Raw genomic sequence first — 17647 nt, 5'->3', positions numbered from 1 at the left:
GAGGAGCAAGTGGAGAGGGAAGGCCCTGGCTCTGTCGTCTGAAGCCCACACACTCTCCTGCTAAAGCAACATGAGAGCATGTGGGTGGTCAGAGCCTCACCCAGAATCCCTCTCTGAGTGAAAGTATTTTGGTGTAAGCTGAAGTTCCTTCCCCACCTAGCCTGGATGAGCATTTTTTGAAGTGCTTTGTTTACAATGCCCCGAGAACACCACCAAACATCCACTCTCTCTCAGGAAGGGCAAGAGACGCACTTCTTCCTGTGTTTAGATGACACAGAAACACCCAGGTCCATGAAAAAAAAAAAAAAAAAAAAATAAATAAATAAATAAATAAATAAATAAATAAATAAATAAATGAAAGAAAGAAAGAAAGAAAAAAAATACTGTTTTATTAGCTCCATTCCCTAACTATGAAGATAGCTGACACAAATGTCAAACGCTTGCTTTCACATGACAGTCTACTAAGGATGGTTCATGCAACTCCATGATGCTAATAAACATGGGGTACATATAAGAAGCAGGCAGGCGGGAGGCAGCCTGCAGGCGGCCAGGATCTGTGAGTGTGCGCGGCAGGCACACCTCAGCTCTTCACAGAAAACGTTCGATATGGCTTTCGGACATTTGTCTGTTTTGCTGAGTTGGAAAAGGTAAGCCACCATCGTACAGACGGACATTTTGAAGATGCGTCTTCCTGCGGGGAGAGCTTTTCCTGTCGTGAGTCCCCCGTCTGAGTAACTTGAGGCTTCCACCCACAGGTGCAATTCAGGCTTGTTCCATAAGGGGGCATTAACTCCTAAGGCACCATCATTAAACATGTTTTAATTAAACCATGCTTTTTTTTTATTTTGGTTATAAGAAATAATAGGTCACTGCTAGTTAACTGTAATAAGCAGCTGATTACACGAAGCCGACACCAGCCTGTCCGTTACCAGTAGCTAATCTGAAAACGCACAATCCACAGACTGCGTATACAAACGCCGTTTTTGGTAATTGTTTCCTTAGATGAAGCAGAGAGCTATAAGGCTGCTGTGAAGTAATCATCTCATAATCGGACAGATATATTACACTCCTTTTGTCGTGGTTACTCATAACCACTTTCGGATACTGCCCTTTGGGAGCCGATGGGCATCTGGGCACAGCTCTAGAGTGCTCCGTAACTGCACGAGACAAGAAAAAGCCACCTGCCTGCCAGAGGGGACGGACCCTGGTGGAAGGTGATGGAAGGCAGGGTCTGGACTCCGAGGTGCACTCTCAAGGTGGATACTGGTTATTGCTAACACGGAAGTCCCCGCTGGGCACAGACTGGCCATCACCATCCCTGTCCTTGGACATCTATACATAAATATATGCCTATATGTACATGCATGCAAACACAGGCTCCGTCCTGTAGCGCAGGCAGGCAGGTTTTGTTCTGTCCGGGACCCTGTCTTGGGCTGTTCAACTTCCTTCACTATACCGCAGCTGGACTGAGAACAAGAACCCCGGCATGCTATTACAGACAAACCTGTGGTTTCAGTCACACAGAGGAGGGGGCTGACTATGAAAGAGGTGCCAAGGTGGCAGGCTGGATGGCCTCTAGAGCGCACTGGATAACGCAGGCGAATTGTGTGGGACAGCCAGAAAAGTTAGAGATAAGCGGGAGGCCACAGCTCGTCAGAATCCGATCGATTAGTACAAAGGAGAGAGCCTCCCAAGGAAGTGTTCTTTAATAGCTTTGGCTCCTACGAATACTCTCGTGGTAGGAAATTCAGTGCACACGTCCATATGCCCTGGTGTGGTGGTCGGACTAAATAAGGCACTTCCAGTGTTTTAATCCAGTGGGCAGGAGGGTCAGTCTGCCACACAGTGGGCCAGTGTCTGCCCCTGGCCTCACTGGCCAGCCCTTCTCTTCCCTTGAGATGGTGTTTCTTTCTAGAGGTGCAGTGGGCCCCTCTCCTGCTCCTCCGTCGTTTTTGGAGAGCTGTTTCTTCAGACACAAGCTCCCCGCGTTCGTTCGGTAAGTTGGGATTTTCTGAGTGGTACCAGATGTGGGTCCAGTTTATCTCATCAAAGTCTCGCTTGCTGAAGCATGGTTGTCTGCACTGAGCCAGTTCCTCACAGCTTCTGCCAGCTCCAATGTGCTGAATTAGGAGTGGGGGATTGTGCTGGAGAGGTCGTTACGAATGATCTCATTTACTGCAAGAAAACGAGAGAAGAGAGTATTAGGGAAATGGTGCCTTACTGCCAACCTCCAAGTCAGTAGCAGGGGTGCCAACAACCACATTTCTAATGGCTTATATTCCGTCTGTGACGCTTAGATGCCGCAGAACGCCATCTCCAGGACAGGAGTCAACTCCAGGATGTTCCCTAAGTTTGTAAAACAAAACGTTGACACACCGTAACGTAACATCTGGAACGTGCTCAGCGGCGGGGGAGAGGGAAGGTAGAGGGACCTACTATGGCCGCGGGCCTCCCTTTGTTTGGGGCATTTCATCTGTTTTTCTGAAGAGGGTCAAGTCACGCTGGCCCCCACAAGCCTGAGGTGGCCACTGTCAGTGTGTGATTTTTGGCAGACGGACAGGAAATGAGAGAAGTTAGGGAAGGCCATCGCCAGCAAACAGCACAACATCCCTCCCTCTCCACCCTGCCTCTCTGCCCAGCCACCTGATCCACAGGGAGATAGGAAATGTCACTGGGCTGGGCGGCTGTCACCACGTCCCATTTTTCTAACAGAGTTTGAAGGCAGGGCACCCACGCTGACGTCACGGAACCGCCTGGGCTTCCCTTCCCCATGGGCTGGAGCCCCCGCCTGTACCTAGATAAGCCCCTGGAGCTCACCCTCGGAGGCCCCAGCCTGTCTGAGGACGCTTCCTGGAGCCATCAGGGGGCGTGCGTTTCATCGCCACTCCCTTCCCTAAGCTGCCTTTCAACACCCCTTCCTCAGCAATAGTTTTAAGAATAACAATAATAAAACTCAGTTAGGGGAACCAGGAACTGTGTCATGAGAACTGATAGCAGGAGGAGGCCTGGCGGGCACACGGAGCTCAGCTCTCTCGAAAGGGGCTGCCTGGCAACTACGAGGCTCCCTACAGCAGGGCCACTGCCACTCCAGGATGGCCCCGTGGGTTTGCTATTCCTGGGACTGTTCCCTCCAAAAGTCACACTTACAAATAAGAACCATGGCTGCTTCCTGGTCAGCTTCTTGCGGGGCTAGGGGGGGCGGCGGGTACTCCTGGGCCCCTCTGTGGAGCTCCAGGATTGATCCTTGACCACAGCACCGAGAACCCTGTGGAGAGGGCCCACCCTTTGGTGTGGAAAATACCAGAAGGTAGGCACACTCCCTCTGGCCCTGTGACTTCTCAGCCACTAATGAGGAATAACAAGGCCCAGGTGCTCACAGGCTGGTCTGGGACCAGCAATCAGGACTCAACTTGTCCCTGGAGTGCGCCCTGGGAGCTCCTTAGCTACCAGCATTTTCCATGATACTGGAGTGTGGGTGCTGGGCGGCTGCATAGCCCTGAGAAGCAGCTAGGCTGCAGGGACCCCAGGAGGACTAAGCACTGTCTACTCAGTGCAGTAGAAGCCGCAGTCACAGGTCTCTCCGGAGTCCCTCCTGAGTCCACGCTTTCGCTTTCTCGTCGGTCTCTTGCCAACCTCTTCAGGCTGAGCTTCATTATTTGGATACCCAGCATTAAGAGGCTTTTAGCTAGCCCTTCCACGAGCGCGGTCCTCCTGTAGGAGGCGCCTGTCTAGTTTATACTCTACTTCTTCAGAGCAAATCAAAGAAAAGACCACGAATTTCATTTCTCTAGGGTTTTTTTTTTTTTTTTTTGCTTCAAGGTGAAAAGGGGCTTGCCCGAAATTAGGATTTCTCGGGGCCAAGTTATAAGGGCCTACTTGATGAAGCACGGAGCTCTGCGCAGAGGCTCTCTGTGTGAAGGCGGAGACAAGCCACAGCAAACCCACTGTGCCACACCCATCTTTGTTCCGGTGACAGACAGCTTGGTCTGACTGCCAGGGAGTCCCATGTGTCTCACACGGTCCCCAAGCCTTGAGTGCATTAGGGCTCTGTGTGGTCATTGCCCGGACTGGGTTCCCAGGTAGGGGCAGAGTTAGGACAAGCACTCTCTGTCACCTGGGGCTCTGGACTGGTGACCGTCTCTGCGCGGCAGGTGGACATGTGGGGCTGGGAAAGATGTCTGCAAAGTGTGAAAGGGCAAGACTAGGAGAAGAGCCACCGTTCCGAGGCAGAAGCGATTTTATGGGCTCCAGATATGTTTTAACTGGACTCAGTGAGAGAAGCCAGACATCATTCAAACACATCACACAGAGAGAACCGGCATTGTATTTAAGTTGTAGGGTAGATGGGACAACAGACGGATTCTCCTGTTAGCAGTGCTTCATGATGAGGAGGAGACTGGAGGGTAGTAACGAGAGAGGGAGGTGTGAAGAGGAATGTTGAGACAGACAAGGAAAGCCTGAGGTGTAGTGATGAGAAAGGAGGGATCTGAGGAGTGACGGTGGTGAGGAGGGAGCCAGCAAGGCATGAGGAGCAGCAAGGTTGGAGAGCCAGGGCTGGGGCAGGGCTCAGAGAGTAGGTGTATTTCCTGCTCAAGCATGAAGACTGGAGTTCAAATCCCCAGCATAGCACACTCATGTTAAAGAGCAAGGTGTGGCTGGCTGCACACTGTATAACCCCAGCACACAGTGTGGGGTACGGGGTCAGGAAGATCACGGGGGCTGGTTGACTGCCAGTCTAGGTCAGGTTCAATGGGACCCTGTTTCAAGGGGGTGAGGTGGAGATGAAGAGGGATACCCAAATCTTCCTCTGGCCTTTACACATGCCAGAGGCATGCACCCACACATACATCTTTGTCTCTCTCTGTCTCTCTTACACACACACACACACACACACACACACACACACACACATCCTTGTCTTTCTCTGTCTCTCTGTTTCTTTCTCTCTGTCTCTCTTTCCCTGTCTCTCTCTCTCTCTGTCCCCTCTTTCTGTCTCTCTTAACACATACACACATACCTCTCTCTCTCTCTCTCTCTCTCTCTCTCTCTCTCTCTCTCTCTCTCACACACACACACACACACACACACACACACAAGGATGACGGAGGAGGAATGTTGCTGACGAGAGAAGGGAGTCTGAGAAACACTAACATATAAGACATAAGGAGCTCTGAGGAACAAAGACAATTTAAGAGAGAAGCCTGGGGGATCTAACAATGGGAGGAGGGAAGCCTGAGGAGTAACTGTGTGGCCTGAGGTAAGTGATGGGTGACCTAGGAGAGATATTTGAGTAGTAACAATTAGGCAAAAAGAAGGTCCAAAAAGCAATCACGATGGATGGGAGTTCTGAGGGATCCCTATACGTGGATGGTCAGACATTGAGCAAAGCAGCCAAGAATCTTGCAGTTACTCATGGGCCTGACAAGACCACAAGAACTTGCTTTAAAGGTAAAAGAGGAAGAAACATGAGGTGTGGGCTTCCCCCTGCTGCCCACTGGGGCACCTGAGCCTCAGAGGGAGAGCCCTACTGAGAGACGGGAAATTACTCAGTGGTCGACAGCCACACAGGTCCCCAGCTGGAGGCAGCAGTAGGCTGCCAAATGTCTACTGGGCTGCCTTAGTCTTGTTTGGGGCTAAACCCTGAGTTCTGAGGAGAGCTCAAGGCCCGTCGCCTGTGCACCTGTTGTATGCGTTCAGGTCACTGACCACCTTCCCTGCCTCGACGCTTGTGGCTAGAAATACATCCCACTGTTTCCCCGACGTGTCATGTCCAGTTAGGATGATGAAGTTCCACAAGCAAAAACATCCTTCAGTGTAAGATTTACCCCCAAAGCTGCCTACGGGACTGAGTAGGGATACCTGCTTTCTAGAGGCAATCCACACTGCTGGGAGAGGTATTCCTGCAACCGTGAAATGCCACACAACTATTTATAAAACATGCCTGCGAAGTCACCTGAAGTCACTTCATAAGTGGGTAAGGGACACACTGAGGTAGTTAACAGATGGCTGACCAATGACTGATCCCCCTCCCCACTCTCCCCCTGGCCGGCGACTGACCCCCCATGTTCTTTTCCTGTCCCCACTTTCTTTTCCATGAGGTCACCACCTGGGTCCCTGTCGGCCCACGTATCCCCTGGCTCTGCTGGTTCCTCTGGGGTGGCTTTTCTCTCTGATACAGCTGTGATGATGACACCCACGGGTTCCCACCGTGTCCTCTCCACTGATAATTTCCATCTTCCTGTTCAGCGTTTCCACTGACACGAAGGCTTCTCTTTATAGAGGTGTTGTGAACTGCAGGTGACATGTGACCCTTACGACTTGCCTGAAAGAGGAACCTCTGCTCACTTAGTCAGATGTCCCTTACAGGATGTGGCGAACTGTTAGACCACAATTCAATTTAATAAGCAAGAAGGTTTTTTCCCTTATATTTGATTTTTCTCTAAAATGCTCCTAAGATGGAAACTATTGCTTTTTTTTTTCTCTCTCTCTCCCTCTAAAGTATGCGTGTGGCACTTTAAATTGGTACAATAACCCGGGATGTGCCCACAGGGTGTGTGTCCCTACGAATCACATCTACACGCCCACACTCGCACCCTCCCCGGCGTGCATGCCTGGAATTGAGTTAAAACGGAAAGTCAGCAATTTTTTTTTTCAAGTATGAAAACTTAAAGAGTTGGAAGTACAAGCACAGCGCTCCGCTGCGCTGGTAGCACCTGTAAAACTTAATGGCGTCCTGAGCCTTGCACAGAGGCTTCTCTGCTAGCCACTCGCAAGCTGTGCCAGTCACCAGCAAGGCAGAAAGTCCTCCCCAAGTGAGGCAGAATCCTCCCCAAGCGAGACTCTTGTGCTTGGGCGCAGCTAGTGCCTCCTTTTTTACTATAGAGCACTCTCGGGTACCGGAGAGGGCCAGATCTTTGGTCCCTTGTGGGTTTTGTGTAACTTCAGAGAAGCCTGTAAACCAACCAGTCTTCCCAAGAGCAGACACATGGTGGCCTCTAGCTGGGCCTCTGAGGGAGAAAGGTTTTAGGTAAAGTCTGTTGGCATTTTATGAACTCTTGGTTTCCAGAATCGACTGAGGATCTTAGGCGAACCTTTAAGGAATGAACAATGATTTCGGCCGTCACTTATTTACCTTTTGTGGGGTCTAGGCACCCATCTGTATGGAGAGGGGGCAGGGGTCCTTGCAGCAATCACAGGAGGGAAAAGGGCAGATATTGAAGTAACCAGTTCTGTTATGGAGAGACTCTAAAGAAGTTCAACTGGGAGTCATTGGCCTTTGTTCTCTGGCAGCCAGGGAAGACGCTGTGGCCTACGGAGCCCGGTGCCTCCCACAGCCCACAGAGTCCCACCAGCTCTCCCCTCCTGCTGCCCCTGTTCCTGCTGCAAAGTCCACAGGGTTAGATGAGAATTTTAAAAATACACTGCACTAGGAAACTCAGGAGAAGCCTGCTGAGAAAGGGACAGAGAGCAAAGGGGTGCAGCTTCTGAGACCCTGTGGCTGGTTCCACCCTCCCAACTCACTCTCTCTCTCTCTCTCTCTCTCTCTCTCTCTCTCTCTCTCTCTCACCATCCCCCATCTTTAACTTGCAGAGCTCCCCAGGGCACAGAGTTCCGGCCTCTGAGCCCAGGCCTCTATTTACCTCCTTTCCCTGCTAACTGCGTCTCTCAAACTGGAACAAAGCAATGAGCTCCCGCCACCGTGCCCCACTGCCAGCTCATGGTGAGCACTGGCCTCTGATGGCCTAAAAAGCTGGGTCCGTTGGTTTGTTTTAGTCAGCTCTCTGGTACTTAGGTCCAAGGTGGGCAGATTGGGGTAAGTAATCAAAGGACCCCGCATGAGCCTGGGCTGTCAAACAGCCCCGGAGTTGGTATCTCTCTTCTATTGGGCAGGCAGCAAATACTCCCAGAGATGCAGGTAGTTTAAATCGGTGCTGGGGAGAAAATATGTTGCCAGCATCCCCTCTCATTCGCACTGTAGTAGTGTGGAGGGGTTAGGTCTTGGCGGGTAACTCTTGGGCATGAACGGTCGGTCAGGATGAGTTGGCGGAAGCTTTAAAAGAAGGCCCCCACTGCACAGGATTCCCAACCTTTCTCCCCTTCTCAGTGGGAACGCCTCTGACCCCTGCCTCCTTTTAAACGTTGACATCTTCCAATCCTGCCCTTTGAGGGCTCAACCTCCTCCACCACTCACACCTCAACAACAGCCCTGCAAACTGACAAGATGTATGTGTCTGTCTGCGGTGGGACTCCTCCGAGAGGTAGCTGGGGGTTGCCCCAGGAAGTAATTGTCCCAGAGAGAAACCTGGGACCCGAAGCCTAGCTCATCACCAAGAGGCAGGTGACCAGAATAGGGGTACAAAAGACCCTAGGAGGAGGGTGATGCCTTAAGCCCACCTTATGCCTGTGAGAAAATACCCCAGCATGGTTCGCAGAAAGCACAACCCTTCCACATATTCCCTGGGAGCATCTAGAGGCTAGTTGGGGCCTCACTCAAATGTGAGCAACTTGTGGGAGAATCCAAGACCTTTCTTCAGGAAACCCGCCCTCGGCCTGGGAAAATGGCGATGGGAGGTGTGGCAGTAAAGACGACAGCTGGCACCAGGCTCTCCCAATTATTTTTTAAGTGTCCTTCAGTCATCTAACGGAGAAATGGGCCCTAAGTAAACGTCTCCAATCAGGGGTGATGGCTGCCTGCTTCCACTAAGAGCACCTTGCCTCGCCTCCCTACTAACTCAACTAATGTCCCCAAGTGCCCACCATGTATGGGATGACCAACTCATGAGGCTCATCTTGTGTGGCTCCCAGGAGTTCTATGTCACTATGACTCTTACTTTGAAGATAAACCCAAGTGGTCGGTCGGGCTGGCTGGAAAGCAAGGACAGGTGGGAAGCAGCCCATGGGTGTGGGAGCTCCCAGTCTGTCTTGGGATGAGTGGTTGTGACTCCCTTAGGGACTATAAGTATTTTCCAGGTTTCTACAGGAGAAAATGATGGTGTGTGCCCACTGCACTCATCCAAGCCCTCGGCTGTGACAGTCAAAGGGTGCTAGTGTTTTCTGACGAATTTTCTATTCACTGAGTGTCAGGGGGAAGGCGGAAAAGCCCCGGCGGCGGATTGGAAGTCACAAGGTCTGAATCGAATGCAAAGCAGAACGGAACCGCACTCCACAGCCAAGTCTGTGCACAGGGCTCAAAATGGCCGCCCAAAGGTCATGCGACCTCCCCTTGGGCTTGGGTACGCTATCCTCCAGGTTCCTAGCAGTGTGTGTGCGTGTGTGTGTGTGTGTGTGTGTGTGTGTGTGTGTGTGTGTCTGTGTTGGTTATCAGAGCAAACATCCGTGGTTGGTTTTTCAGGTCAGTGCTAAGGTTAGCGTTGTAAGGCTCTTTCTCATCAGATGCAGCCATGAGATCTGAGCAACCTGGGAAAATGGTGGTTTGGCAGAGCTGAGCCGCCTCTACCCGGCCACCCACATGCCCACATGTTCCCCTCGTCCCTCTTTCTCAGTGGGACTGTCTGAGGCTGAGCAGTGACCCAAGCACGTTAAGAGGCCAGTTGAATACCACCGCGCTGGGGAGGGGGCCGCCCTCAGCCTGGGGAATGAGGAACCGGGAGAGACAGGTAAAAATATCTTCGGTGATATTCAGATGCCTGGTTCTCATTCTTAGACACTAGATTCAAACTGGAAGAATTAGAATTCTGGTTCATCGACTTCAGCCCAGGTAATGGCGTTACTTTCACACTTAGAACGTTTAATAAACACAGATAAGGGCCCCACTTTTAAAAACAAAACAAAACACCACGGTTACCTAAAAACCTTTCTCTGCTAATGCAGACACTGATCGCTTAGTGACACGAAGCCCGCCCCTTCAGCAGTGAAGTTGGCTCCAACATGATAAGGAACTGTGACCATAGTCTCAGGAACCCACCTCAGCAAGGGCTGCCTGCAGGCACTAAGGCACCTTCTTCTCTCAAGAGAGGGCTTCCCTCAGAGCTTTGCCTTCATCCATGGACCCCCACATTAGGCCACCGGGGGGTCCCGTGGACCATCCCCAGTGGGTTGACCCACTGCCTAAATAAACACACGCCACAAAAGCAACGGCTACTTGCAGACTCGGTTCTCCTCTGAGGGACAGAAAAATGCATGTTTCCCCCAGACTTCAAGCCATTGAGAATATTTTTATTTTTAAGGGAAGCCAAAATAACTTTTTGTAAAGAGTGAAACCAAACAGGAAGGGCATTCTCTCCCGTTCCTATGACTAAAAGATAATTACGAAAAGTATTCGTTAACCTTCCCAGAAAATGCACCTTGAGCTAAAACCTGTAGCTAAACTTAGACCCGGAGCCTAAGAGGAGAGCGGTTTAGGTGAGCAGAACCAGAAATACCTAAGGCTGAGTTCAGTTCTTAAAAAACTAACCTCTAAGAACCGCCTTGTATTGGCCGCCTTGGACGCTTACAATGTGATGGTTCGTGGAATGAGAGGTGGCGATGGCGGTTGAAACCCTTAGTGAACACACGTTTCCCTTGCCTTAACTTCCATTTCCAGGGGCACGATGCGTGCATTTGCCTCTCTGTGTTCTCAGTGAGCCGCTGGGTGAAGAGCTCTTGGTGTTTCCAGATACAGTATGTACAGATCTGGTCTTACTGAGGAACTGCATTGCATAGGAGCTAAGGAAGGGAATGCCTTATGAACTAAAGGTCAGAGGACCGGAAGCAGGAAGAGGAGATGTGTTTTTCCCACTGTCGGCATACGAGTGCCATCCAGGGGTGGCTCGGGCCCACGCTCCTAGAATTTTTAGATTTCTCAAGAAGGCACAACCTCCCAGAATAGTGGTTTTCAACCTGTGGGCCAAGACCCCTTTAGGGGTTGTGTTATCAGCTCTCCTGCGCGTCAGACCTTCACCCTTGTGAGTTAGCAACATTAGCAAAATTACAGTTAAGAGGTAGCAACCAAATAAATGTATGGCTTGGGGCCACCGCAATGGGAAGAACCGTATTAAAGGGTCACAGCACTGGAAAGGTTGAGTCAGTCTACTGTGGAGACTCCTTCACAAGTACACACTCAGATCAGCCATCGTCCTGTGTCCAGCAGCCCCCATGCCCACGACTGCCCAGCGGCCAAGCCTGTGCTGTGTCTGTGAACCAGGCTGGGGACATGTTATCAGTACGGGTGTCATGACCACCTCAGCTTGGAGAATGCACGCTTCCGGCGTGTCCGAATTTGGCCCGCGCTTCTGTTTTTCTCAAAGTTGCTTCGGGAAGCAGTCGAAGTAGCACAGCTTCTCGACTTTCATTAAAAAGCGGGCGTCTTCCCTCGGTGTCCTGCGCCTATCTCGGCCTCCACTTATTTTTATCTTTTAATCATAATAAGCCACCGCCACGGGGCTTGCTATTTTTGGAAGGGGAGAGAGGGACAGCGGAAGGACGAGTGACAACAAGTCACGGTTTTAATAAAACATGACCCTCCACCTGGAGCCCGGCTCGCGCTGACGGGCGGGCGCTGCTGCTACACGGGACTGTCAGCCGTTAAGACGGAATGATTTTCCTACCGTAGGTAGCCTGCTTCCCTATTTAGCCTGAAAACTCCGGAGCACGCAGACAGCCGTGTGGAAACTCCAGCGGGGCTGGCCACGTGGCGGGAGATTCCACAGGCCTGGCCATCCAGCTGATGCAGGCTGGAGAATGTTTCCGTGTCATCTGCGCTGCTATTTTATCCGTGCCAAACTCCATTCAGCAATTACTCAACGGCATCATTAAACCACCAACAAGCCCTTCTTTTTTTTTTTTCCTTCCAGGGCTTTCCTTGTGTTGTTAGAAAACACAAACTCTATCTCCCCAAATTATGAAATTGCCATTCAGCAGAATTAACGGGATTGAAATGGGAAACAAAAGAAGTTTAAGTGAAACGAAAGCCCTGAAGAACAGCCAGCGTGCGTTTCCACTTTGGCTTCTTCAAATTGCTCTGGCCGGTCCATCACGGGCCAGGGTCTTAGTGCAAAGACAACGGCCGGCTCTCCTTCCTTCTCGGCACGTTGGAGGAAGCAGGGGGATTCACACGGTGCTGCTTTGAACTACAGGGTGACGGAAAGTCAAGCTAGCAGCATCAAGATGCAGAAGCCACGCTCCAGTAGCTTGGTCCCCACTTGGAGCTTGGGGAGACCCCAGCTGAGGGTCCTCAGTAGCGGTGGGTGTGAGGCGTCAGCCGGATTTTAGAAGTTCTGCTGGCTCAGCAAAGCTGACAACTCTAGGCTGTCCCTTAACAGGGATAGAACTTGCTTCACTTGACCTTGAACTAGAGCCTCAGATCACCTAAGAGGTTATCAGTAATTCTGTCAGGTGTGATCACTTTCTTTTGTGTAGGCCAACAGCGACTTAGGAAAAAGCGCAGAGAAAGACGTTGGGGTTTGACGTTGAACAATCCAGCAACCTCGGCCTTTGGCAGGGCAGGTGAAGCGGGCATGTGTCTGTCCTTGGTGTGAATTGTTGGGGGGAGGGGGAACCTGCCTTACTTGTCCCGTGTCTGATGGGACCACTCCCACTTGAAGATTAGCACCTCACCAAGAAGGTGCCACAGTGCTGGGGAGAGGACAGTAAAGTGCTGGTTATGCAAGCATGAGGACTTGAGTTCCAACCCAGGACCCCATAGATAGCCATGTGCTGGGGTGTGCACCAGATGAAGAGGTGAAGATTCAGAGACAGGAGGATGCCTGGGGGTACACTGACCAATCAGAACATCCTAGGCCAGTGAGAAAAAACAAAAAGCAAGATTGGTGGCTCCTGAGGAATGGCGCCTAAAGTTGACTTGGCGCCGCGCATGCACACACACACACACACACACACACACACACACACACACACACACACACACACACACACACACACACACACACCACACGCACCTCAATCTACCTCTTGATGTAACTGACCCATTTCCCATAAGAGGTGAAGGCAGTGTGGGTACCATGTCTGCAACTTCTAGGACCTGGCACTACCCTACAGCCTGACATCCTCGACCCTTTGGAGCCAACCGCCCGCACCCCCTCATACAGCTCAGTTGGTCACAGTGAACGCAGCCTGGGGTGAAGGACTCTGTTCCATCCACACCTTCTGCATGCGTGAGGAGAGACTGTGGGTTCTGGCTAATCCACAGTCATGGCATTGTCCATGGAGGACACCAGGAGAGCTTGAAGCTGTGTCTGTTCTTACATCTCGGCAAAATGTCCCAAACACATTTCTCCTCTGCTGCCCCCACAGGAGACCGAGCGTACACCCTCCAGGAAAAACACATTTTCCATTTTCCTCACTTCCAAAATATTCCCAATTACTGCTCAGATCCCAGGAAGTGATTATGAGTTTGTTTCATTTTTCTTTTTGTTTTTTACGTGTATGAGTGTTTTGCCTGCGTGGATCTCTGTACCACGTGCAGATACTCCCTACAGAAGCCAGAAGAAGGCATCAGATCCCTGGGACTGGTGTCACACGTAGTTGTGCACAGCCGTGTAAGTGTTGGGGATCCGGAAGAGCAGCCAGTGCTCGGAACCACTGGGCCATATTTCTGGCCCCATGAATTTTGTTTCTTAAAAGCCAAACCCGTGATGTGGAAGGTGATGCCTTGGCTGAGGTTTTGGGATGTGGGATGGTTCTCAGGACGTGGCAGCAGACGGTTTAGGGAGGGAGAGTGGAGTGCAAAGGCAGAGAGACCGCTGGCGTCCCCAGGGGTCTCAATCCCTTTGCAGAGGCTAAGCTGAGCAGGACTTTGCCACCCTCCGGCCCTACAGCTTCAAGCTGGGCGCACCCGCCTGAAGCAGCCACTGGAGCTCATCTGCTGAACCTGAGTCACACAGGGCAGCTGGGCCTGGTCGCTCTGAGTCTGTGGGGGTTGGCATAGCTTGCCTGGGCCTCCCTCAGACACCGGAACAGGAATTCAAATGACGCTCATGCAGATCTCGCTCCCTAGTCTGGTCTTGGGTGAGCAGCGTGGCTTTTACAGGACTCTTTCTTTGACCATGACTTCCGTAACTCCTGCCTCTTAGGAAATGCCCTGTGGATCCATGCAGATAAGAGGCACAGGATGGGTGGGCTCATCATGTGTCCACAGTAAGGGCCGGGTGTTCATATCGAGCTGTTATTTAGTGAGACTAGGTGGCCATTTTATTCCATTTCTCTGGAGTTGGAGAGTGTGAGCTTCCTCAGTGCTAGGACTATAGGCGTGCACCGCCATAGCTCATCAAGTAACTGGAGATGAGTCTCATTCTTATTACACAGCACTGGGTAGACTACTAGAACTCACTGTGTGGACCAGGCTGACCTCGAACCAACAGAGACCTGTCTGGCTTTGCCTCTCCAGTGTTGGGATTCAAGTTGTGCGTCACCATCTCCAGCCCATGAGCCAGCCCATCGTCTTATCATACACTTTACCCCCTCCCAGGGCCTTGGGTTCAGTCTCAGCTAAAGTCCAGATGGCCGTGGTGATACCTCGGGGTGCAGAACTTCCTGCCTGAGAGAACCTGCCCCCAGCCCTGAGGCCTGGCAGCTCCAGATACCCCATCTTTCTTTCTCCCCACCAGGTACAGGGGAAGAGGGCTCCTCCTCTCTGGCTGTAACTCGCACAGCCTGCCTCTCCTGCCTGACTTTGTCTTTCTTTCACCCTGACTAGTGGGTCTGTTGATCTCCACTGATGTCCTTGCGGGCTCCAGGAGCACGTCAAGTCAGCTCTTCTGTCTGAGCTGGGATAGGTTACAATCCTCTGCCAGGGGATCCTCCTATATCAACTCCTACCAAAGCTGCTCCCTCCTGGGCCACAGCCAGGCCCCTCAGGATACAGCTGTGTGCTCCCGCAGGCCACCAGCACTGCAGGCTGCTCTCTAGCCCCCGGACGCAGGGCATTTCTCTCCCTGGACAGCTTCTGTCCTTGTACTGAGGACACCCACGTTAGACTGTACCTTTCTGACCATCTGCAGAGGGACTCCGCATCCCCTGTGCCTGTCCCCTATGTTCTCATAGTCCCTATGATAGGACACCTCAGGGATCTTGTGTGCCCCCCCACACCCCACTGAAGCCGCTCGGAGAGCAAACCTGCCCAGCCACCGACTGCTGGCAAACGTGATCTGTCACAGCCCCTCCTTCATTATTCTGAGACCCGTACAGAAAGCAGAGATTCCTAACTCAGAAACCCAGGGAAGGGAAAAAGAGTCAGAAATAAGCAGGCAAAAGAGACCCTGTGGTCTTGGGCACATATTGACCCTGGAGTGGGGAAAAAAATCCCAAGATTGATTTTTTTGTATTGATTATCCAATTATTAATCTTTACAGAGGTTACTCCCACACAGCACATAATGAGCAATTCATCAAAGTATATTAGGTGCCATGGAAGTTGCATTCAGTATAAAGGGCCATTAAGTTCTTTGTAATTGCACATTACTGGAGCCTTCCTCAGACCTAAATCAAATCAACAGGACTGGTGTGCACCCGCTCTCATTGACCCTGCGTGCTAATGCAGGCCACTAGCAACTGCCCAACACTAGGGCTCCTGTAGGACCCTGGTTCCCAAAGATCGGTCTCAAGGACCACTTTCAGCCCCACCTATAGGGCAAGTCTTGTCTGAGCACCGTTCTCAGGGACCAGTGTGAAAACAGATGGAGGGGCCCTAGGATTAGATACGGCAGGGCAGACTTGCCCTGAGAATTTCCCACACCTTCTCTGAGGAAACCCCTCATCCCCTGTCCCTATATAGAGCAGCCTGCCCCATCACATTCTCCACCCCTGTGCCAACAGGGGTCTGGGGCCAGCGGGAAACAGTGACCTTCTGGGAAACCCACCCACTCATCTATGCCTGTTTTGTTGCGATCTCAGGTCTTTCATGTCCAACAGCCAGAGCTTGACCCTAATCCTGACTCATCGGGACAGTGAGTATGGCCCTCCCTGCCACCCATTGTTCAGATTTTGGGTGTGGAACTTTTAAACTAGTCTCACTACTTCCACCCAGCTTCCAGAAGGGTCAGAGATCTGACAGCTTCATAGACTTATAATGATGATGTCAAAGGGGCTTGAGAAGTGTGTGTGTGTGTGGTGTGTGTGTGTGTGTGTGTGCACATAAAGCTGTATGCACACATATATGTGGAGACCAGGGGACAATCTCAGCTGTCATTCTTGAATGCCATCAACTTATTTTGAGACAGGGTCCCTTACTGGCTGGAAACTTGGCCAGCCAGCTAGTGAGCTCCAGGCATCCATCTGTCTGTCTGCCTCCCTGGTGCTGGAATTACAGGGATTTCTGTGAGCCTCTGTGTTACACAGACACTGGGAATTGAACTCGGATCCTCTCCACAGGTGCTCAACTGACTGAGCGAGCTCTCAAGATTGGATTTTGGTTTGGTAACTGATAGGTAATAACCACACCTGTTTGCGGGCCACTCTGTGGGCACAATTCAGGCAACAGTGCAGGGGTGAAGCATAGCGAGAGTGCAGAGGTGAAGTCAGGGCCACAGCACATCATCTCACTTGCTTTCTTCCCTGAGGCTGGGAATCACAATCCGTCTATCTGCTTAAGCCACTCCATCAGGTATGTACTGTTTGCATTTGTGGAACTTCTCCTGAAGGGCAGTATTCTGTATTTTTAGCATTCCCTGCTCCCTTGAATTTGATATCTGAAGAACCTTAAACACATCTTCAGAATAAAGACCAACATACAGATAGCAAATGATTAGTTCTCAGGCTACCTGGACTTGCTCAGAGGTCCAGAGGTTTTCTGAGAGGCTTTGTGGGTAGATTGCCTTGCCCTAGGTAGCACAGATGCTTCCACAGGCCACACCGTGAGTGTCTAGTTGCCCTGGCTGAGATTCATTGAGAAGTCGGATCTTTGAGGAGACTGGGGAGATAGGAGCCCCCCAAGTGAGGAAACAAACTTTGAATATGGATAGAGGGACTCCTGGGTGAGGAGGCATGGGAGACAGGGACGGATCCCAAAGTAAAGGAGTCAGGGAAAGTGAGGCCATCTCCTCCCTGCACTCCCTACCCCACCATGTAAGGAGACAGACTCCAGGAGAGGAGTCAGGGCCTGTGGAGCTCAGTCTCCATTTCCCTTCTTTTACAAATAGGAGATACCAAGTCAAGGTCTGTTCACATTCAGAAGCACGGTTAGATGATCTGTCAGAGATCTCTGAGCGAATCAAGTCCTGGTCATCAGGCTGCACAAAGAGAACACATGTCTGCACAGATCCTGTGGGGAGCAAAGCATGAGGTAAGGCCAGGAGCCTTCGCCTAGCTTACAGATGGGTACACAGAGCATTTACTGAGCTGCAAGCCCATCTTTGACTCATGGCCAGCTACCTGTCTGCCCAACTCCCAGATTTGGGAGAGGTGGCAGCCTGGGCCCAGAACCAGCAGAATGGAACTGAGCCCATGGCTGGTGCCTCAGGAACGTTTGCACATTATGAACCAAATGTCATGAACCCCATTTCCAGCTTGGCCTTGAAAGCAGAGAAACAGGAAGCAGAAGGAGGGGACAGGAAGTGGCTTGCTGGGGATGGGACCACAAGGGTCTCCTGTGGAGGCCAGCACCTCTGGCTTGGAACTCAGGTAAGAACCACTTCCCAGCCACAACTCCCAAGAGATTTTCTTTAAATGAATGGATCTCCCGACCTCCATCCACA

The 17647-nt window shown here is 51.4% G+C and overlaps 1 protein-coding gene across 1 annotated transcript in view; it reads right to left on the bottom strand.

Annotated features, from left to right (window-relative positions):
- Positions 1 to 368: 368 nt before the first annotated feature.
- The window catches only part of Nfatc1 (nuclear factor of activated T cells 1), a 105583-nt gene continuing 88304 nt past the window's right edge, over positions 369 to 17647 (bottom strand). Inside the window, exon 10 of the mRNA XM_032885878.1 lies at positions 369 to 2175. Within this exon, the coding sequence (XP_032741769.1) occupies positions 2173 to 2175 (3 nt within the window). The 3' untranslated portion in view covers positions 369 to 2172. The remainder of the gene's footprint in view (positions 2176 to 17647) is intronic.

The sequence above is a fragment of the Rattus rattus genome, chromosome 15 (assembly GCF_011064425.1).
Source record: "Rattus rattus isolate New Zealand chromosome 15, Rrattus_CSIRO_v1, whole genome shotgun sequence".
Lineage (NCBI taxonomy): Eukaryota > Metazoa > Chordata > Mammalia > Rodentia > Muridae > Rattus > Rattus rattus.
Note: the sequence above shows the minus strand (reverse complement) of the source record. Positions and strands in the feature narration are given on the sequence as shown.